This window comes from Macrobrachium nipponense, chromosome 6, assembly GCF_015104395.2.
Source record: "Macrobrachium nipponense isolate FS-2020 chromosome 6, ASM1510439v2, whole genome shotgun sequence".
In the NCBI taxonomy this organism is placed as follows: domain Eukaryota; kingdom Metazoa; phylum Arthropoda; class Malacostraca; order Decapoda; family Palaemonidae; genus Macrobrachium; species Macrobrachium nipponense.
In genome coordinates this window covers 84,376,599-84,384,098 of record NC_061108.1, presented here as the reverse complement: position 1 = coordinate 84,384,098, position 7,500 = coordinate 84,376,599, and the positions used below count along the sequence as shown (strand labels likewise).

The window sequence follows — 7,500 nt, the reverse complement described above, 5'->3', positions numbered from 1 at the left end:
GAAATGATATTTCTGCTTTAACTAAATTCGAGAAGGAACTTCCTGATCGTGTTGTTGAATCGTTATAATATCAAAATTTCAAATTTGGTGCAAACTTTTTCTTTTTTGCTGAGCAGGCTGATGAATCTTACTGCACAGTTTATTTGCCTTTTGACTTATTTGCTATACTATGTTTTTTATAACTTTTGTTGCTGTTTACCTTATTTAGCTTACATTGTCACTCATCTTTCATAGTTCATTCTTCGCTTCCCAATTTCTCTTCCTTTAATAGTCTGCTTCCTTCATTCTGGTCCTTGGCGTCGTAGCATTTTTTTTTTTTTTTTTTTTTTTTTTTTTTTGTCTAAGGTTGTAGCTTGTCTTATGATAATAATAATAATAATAATAATAATTCACCATACTGGAATACATTATTCAGAAATGTAATAATAACTATTTTATCTTAATATCCTAGCATGTCATATACTGTACTATCATTTTCATACACCTACAGTATACGTTGACCCGTACATGTTGAAACATTTCTCCTTCCTCTCAGTCATTGTCATTCAATTATCTCGTCTGTATTTCCCATTATCATTATTTCATTATTACTAAAAGCATATGCGTCCTGACTAAACTGTCCTCCAGTTCAAATTACCACAAAAGGAGAATTTTATATTTATGCACCATAGAGTAATACGCACTAGCTTGGTTTGTTTGACCCAAAACTAATCTTCAAGGTACCTTCATCTCTTGCGCACACTGACAGGGATGGAGGTCTGGGGGCATCTGATGTTCATTGCTTGAATCACTGTCAAATAATAGCACAGAAATCTGAGGGATATAGCTGCCCAACTTTTATACCTAAGATCAGATATTTCTCAATTGAGCCTTACAATTACAGACATATGAGAAGTTCAATTAAGCAGAGCCATTTCAAAGGTTAATACGAAGAGTCTAATTTAGCTAAATAAACACTCCACAATTTTGGCACGAATTCTTCTCCAAGTATAAAGGGAGACGCATAACTCCTCCAAATGTGACATATCTGTCCTCTCATACGCTACTCAAAGAGTTCATTTACCCAACTGCTATGTTATATCATGGCTCTAGATTTTTTTTTTTTTTTTTTTCTAAGAACTTGGCGCTTAAAGACACCTTTCCAACCCCTTTTCTGTTCCGTACGGAAGTCTTATTAGGTGCTTGTCGGGCTGCGTTATTTTTAGCTTTCCTATATTATAAATGCACTCTTGCACTTTCTGCTATCTACGTAATTATAGCTTGCTTACAGTAATGAGTAAAGAAAGAGGAAAGGATTGCATTACATGCAGAAATAAATGAAATCATGAGTGGATTTTCCCCCTGAAAAAAAAGGTGCCTCACAGAAAAATAAGGATGTCAGTGATGCTGATGTATTCCTGTTCAACGACTGGCTCATTTTCCTCTGCATCTAATGCATTGAACTATATTCAGCTACGATTGTTTCCAAGTAACAAATGATCGTTGGTCTTTTCCAAAATTTTACAGTAAAGACGTTTTCTTTGTCTTCAAATCCCTGGTCCCAGTTTGATTTATACAAACTATTTTGCAAGCTGAAACTATGATAAGATCAACAAACATCCACATAGAATAAGCAGGGGAATGATTATTGAGGCACGAATAGCTCTGCATTAGTTTTATGAACCATGCAACTGCAGTGAAATTTAAATCACATTTTCTTTTGTCTAATCTGCTAGCATACAGGTACAGAGTGAGTGAATGACCAGGTAAAAAATATTAATGATTAACTTTTCAACTATTAGATAGAATGGTTACTGAGACTTACCCTCCCAGGGCTGGCTCGTCTGACGGAGCTCAAAAATGTTAATTTGCAATGGTCAGCTAACATCTTCGCTGACTATAATTTTCACGTTGTTTTCCTCTTCGTCAAGGCCTATTCAGTGCCATTCTCCAATCCTGGTTTGTTCCTTATTCGGTAATCCCTACATGTTCTGCTTTAATTTTTTTTTAACGCCGGGCCATTATTATGAAAAATTTACAATCAACTGATAAAATTAGCAATCATTTCAACCATAAATGTTGCTACTATTTGAACTAGCTCATGTAGCAACAATAAATATATAATAACAAGTTAGGGAAAATATGTTACATAATAATAACATAAATAGAATAAAGAAACCCACTCAGTTATTTTCATATATATTAGTGAAATGTAAAACCGTTAAATGTACATTCTTTTGTACCTAACTACCAGAAACTAACGAAGGTATCTCGATCCTTATCATAAATTCACTGAAACTTCGGTTAAAATATTGCTTCAGTTCCTCATCCTTGCGCTCAAATTATTCCTTTAATTTCATCATTCACAGAATTTTTTCTCATCTACCTCGACGCGTTATGCAAACATCGACTGAGTTCACGCCCACCTTGTAACATTAATTTTTGGCTCCACTTACGTAACAAATCTCATTTCCTTTACCGGAAGATTTGCGGGATAAGGAATTTGATTTATGGCGTTTTCCGCACCACACAATGAATGATCACAAAAAAGCTAAAGCACAAGAAAACAAATGTTAATGTAGTATGAATTACAATCAGAGTAAACCTAGAGACTCGTAGCATACAGAAACTATTCCGAATTCACATTCATAATACGCATCGTAAATAACACTCTTTTTCCTTGTCAAAATAGTTATCACTACCCAAACAAGATATGTACAACTCCGCCAGCTGGCTGCGAGATACCCCAGCAGGGGGCCGCCCAAGGGATGAGTGGCACCACAACCTCATTGAATATGGCACCCTCTCCTCACTTATCGCACAGAAGCTGCCTCTGTGATAGGCAAGAGGTGTACTCTGCCAAGTGCCGGTTCCACTTGAAACCGATGCCCCAGCGGGTCACTGCCAATGAGACGTTCCTCTCAAGTCTCGCCCAGTGTCAAGCCCACCTTTGCTTTGTAGGGCCAGTCCGCAAGGACACTAATATGGACATCATTGCAAGCACCTAATCTTTGCTCTCTCTCTCTCTCTCTCTCTCTCTCTCTCTCTCTCTCTCTCTCTCTCTCTCTCTCTCTCTCTCTGTGCGAAATGAAACACTTGTGCCAACGATGTCAGCTTGAATATCTCACAACACGCCCAACATATTTCATGTGGTTTGGAGCTCTCATATATCAATATAATATTTGTTATGATATTGAAGCATTTACCATTGTACCTCATAATTTCGGTTAATGATTAACATTTATACAGAAAAATTAGAAGATTCGATAACTAGAGTAATCAGGATGAAAGTGATAATTTTCCGCCGTCCAAAAAACGTTGAAGTTCATCTCAATCTCTTTTAAATCTTGATATATTTTTTTAATTATAGAAATAATTATCACGCATAGTAAGTATGTATTCGTCAATTACAGGAATTAGGAAAATTAAATTTGAGGAAAACTGTCTGTTTGGCGGTATAAGGAAAGAGGTTCCTGATAATCTTGTAAATGATGATTTGAACTACATGTATTATTAACTTTTAACTGAATAAATAGCATCAGCCAAAGAACTTGGATATAACCTTTTCTTGTATGAATAATCAAATGAAACGGTAACTGACAAAGAAGAAAGTCTCATCCAATTACCTGGCTCTAAGGACAATCACAAGAAAATGTCGCGTTCATTTACTTACCATTAGTAGGATCGCTAGAATAAAAGCAGAGTTCAAACTGATTATAAGAATCCTTGTTTTCTGTGAGTGAATTGCAGAAGGAATGTCAGACTAGTACTGCTACGTAATGATATAGATAACTTTCCGGGGAAAAAATCAAGAATAAAATAAAAATAAACTGATTATCTGACCGACTCATTAGAAAAACTTTATGCTTTATATTCTTAAAACATAAAATGATTGGAATCGCCATCCTTCAGAGGTTTATGGTACAACCATGCCTATTTCTTCTCAGCCCTAGGCAACATTTTACATCTTTGCCGGGTCATGAATCATTCAGAACACTTGATATTTTCAGTAATTGTTATCACTGATGCACAGATGGGAACCATCACTCTAAGTAAGATTCTCTTGTTTAGTATCGATGCATTAATAAATAGCCAGAGGTTTTATTATTTCACATCCGTATGTTCACAAAATGAAAATAGCATCCAAAAAGCAATTTCTGAGAAAGGACCAGTTATCAAGGTTATCTTGGAGCACAACAACTAAACTTTTTCCCCTTATTTATACATTTTTCAGAGGAAAATATTTATATGCACAGAAGAATCAACAATAAAACATAACAAGCAAGATTTCAAATGTTAAAATATTAGGGGAAAATAACCTTGAATTCTGAAGACTAAGTCCTAATCCAGAGATAGGTGAAGGTTCAAAATAGGCACCAACTTCAAAGGCACTTGTGCTGAATTTCACTTAAATTAGAGAAAAGTACAGAACAAATTTCAAAATATGTATATAACTTTAAAATATGTGTGCCAAGCTTCTAGATGCCTGTACACCAAGTTTCATAGAAATGTACAACTGTAGAATTAAAATTATGATCCTGAAATATCAGTAAATGTGAAAAATCTTCAAAACTAAGGTGAACACGCAGTGTAGAATTCTGAAGGCTTGAGACCTTTAACCATTATAGATTTAATGTAGATGGAAAATGCAAAACTTTGGCCTTTAAATTGAACTGTGACTTTGAAACAGAGTTCAAGCCCTGGAATATTAAGAAAATCCATCAGCAACCCACAAAGTACCAGCCTACCAAATCTCATTAGTATCAAAGAAACTTAACCTTTGTCAGAGCAACGAATTTTTACGCAAATAACAATGAAAGTTGGTAATTAACTTAGGATCTCAATTATAACTCTTATTTTGTACCATCTCTTACTTCTCTTGACATCTTGAAACTCTAGACTACCAGGATAAATTGAACTGGGCTTAACGAAAGAGAACGCAAAACCACATTCATGGGGTACAATGAAATGAGTTTGAATATTAGTATTCAGGTGCTTGCGTAACAAAATTTATCAGCAATGCAGAAAATTTGCACTGTAGCCAAAAGAGAATATTATTGTCTATTATTCTTTTACGTCAAGAACATCCTAATCAATTTTGTTAACCAAATATGCGAATACTGACACAGGAAACCAATAAAATAAACTTCGATAGAATATTAAGAATAAGTGAAAATACCAGTGAAAAGAACTCTCATTTTCGTATCATAATGTACTATTAATGCATTAATGATTTTGTAATTTTCTTTGATGTGCTCTGCTAACATATTTCATTTGCAGTTTTTTTTCCAACTTGTATAAAAGACAGATTTGTACAGTAACTTCAAAACTGAAATTGGTGAAATAAGTATTGTTACTGGATTTAAATGCATTATATCTCGTGTAACTCTGTGGCAGCCTTGCAATTTGCACGAACATTAATTTTCAGAGAGCATTCCTATACAAAACTAGAATTCCATCCCAAAATGATAGTTCAGTATCATACAATATAAACTCTGAAAAATAAATGTTTGAGCTAAATCAATGGCAAGTTAACGTCTACCATTTCAATATTTCATTTTAACAGGCATATCAAAATAACAAAATAAAGTGTATCCGAAGCTGTGCATCTATCTTTGAGCGTCTCATTGAATGAATGACCATCTTTTGTTATACAAGCAGTGATTCTAAAGCGCAAATTTTTCTTTGAATAATGATATTTGTGCGTAAATTGTAAGATAAATTGCGTGAGAGTACGTCGCTGATTCAAACGTGCCTCTTTTGGTGGAAAAGCCAATTATTTCTTTAATGGTATCCACTACCTTTAGTAAATAAAAGCGGGCCTTGGTTAGGCTACCTCGTTGAGGATGACCACAAGCCGGACATAATCGTTTCCTAAAATCACCAAAGGTAACATTTGATTAGGTGTAACACAATTATTAATATCTACCATTAATAGTTTTATAATTTAATGAAATAAAATTTAAAAAGAAATAGTACTCAGATCTAATATTATCAAAGTAAGACCTGCTGAAATTAAATAAGACAGCACAACATTAATTTACCTTAATAACGGCCCTGAAAAATAATATAGGTTAACCAGCAAATCAACCAAACCACATTTTAATGAAACTCTGAGTAAAGAGCCACATTTTAAAGAAACTCTGAGTAAAGAGAACTTTGTAATATACATTATATAGATTTTAGGTCCCACTTCTTAACCACAGGACATGAAAAATCCTAGGGACAAATTGATAAGCAAACAGAATTTGGAACTATCATTTATATTCAAAACTCATAAGTTCATTCTTATTACGCGATGAAAAATCCCAAGAATTGGTAGAACTAATGTATTTAAGTAATCTCATTGTCATCTCAAGTCTTTTTATCTGCTTAGGTAAACCCGTTATTAAAGTTCAAACGTATCATATATTTCTTTGCGCCTTTATATATATATATATATATATATATATATATATATATATATATATATATATATATATATATATACGTATATATATATATATATATATATATATATATTCATATTATATATATACATATATATTTTATATATATATATATATATATATATATATATATATATATTATATATAAAGGCGCAAAGAAATATATGCTACGTTGAACTTTAATAACGGTTTACCTAAGCAGATAAAAGACTTGAGATGACAATGAGATTACTTAAAATACATAGTTCTACCATTCTTGGGATTTTTCATCGCGTAATAAGAATGAACTTATGAGTTTTGAATATAAATGATAGTTCCAAATTCTGTTTGCTTATCAATTGTTTAAAACTTTTTTAACACGCCTACACATCTATAACTAAATTAACTTTCCCAACTGATAATAAAAAAACTGTCGTTTTTACGTTTCTCCGTTTGGGCTTCTCCATGTCCATTTTCTATGTTGCCTTTTTATAAAAAAAAAAAAAATGTGTTCATGATATTCAGATTGTTTCTTTCAGCAAATTCTACAAGCAATGCAATGTCTCCTCTGTCATTCTTGTGCCTACTCCGAATTTACCTACAACTGATTCTCTCCTCTTCTTTTGACCTGCTTTAGCATTGAAATCACTCAAAACTAAATGTAAATTGAGTCACAATGATATCTCCAGATCTTTATAGAAAATCTTTATTTCTTCCTCCGTATGGGATGTTGTTTGTGCATACGTTTGAATAATCTTCAGTTTATACCTCTTATTAGTTTGATAATCAGTCCTGTAATTCTATCACCAATACTATAAAATTCTTTCATGTTACCTGCAAGGTTTTCATTAATAAGAAAACCCACTCCATTTTCTGTGTTCCTTCCACGTCCTCTGAAGCAAAATATATGGCCCTCTTTTAACTCTATATAACTTTCCCCAGTTCTTCTAATTTCACTCAGTCCTAGATATATATATATATATATATATATATATATATATATATATATATATATATATACTATAATATATATATATATATATATATATATATATAGATATATATATATATATATATACATATATATTTATAT

At 32.7% G+C, this 7,500-nt stretch overlaps 1 protein-coding gene across 3 annotated transcripts in view; it reads right to left on the bottom strand.

The window, feature by feature from the left end:
- LOC135216376 (coiled-coil domain-containing protein AGAP005037-like) overlaps positions 1-7,500 on the bottom strand; it is a 1,031,334-nt gene that overhangs the window by 398,458 nt on the left and 625,376 nt on the right. Inside the window, exon 1 of one of the 3 annotated variants that reach the window (XM_064251642.1) lies at positions 1,805-1,980. The exons of the other annotated variants lie outside the window; for them this stretch is intronic. Within the exon in view, the coding sequence (XP_064107712.1) occupies positions 1,805-1,867 (63 nt within the window). The 5' untranslated portion in view covers positions 1,868-1,980. Of the gene's footprint in view, positions 1-1,804; positions 1,981-7,500 lie in introns of those variants that run through there. 3 annotated transcript variants of the gene reach the window in all.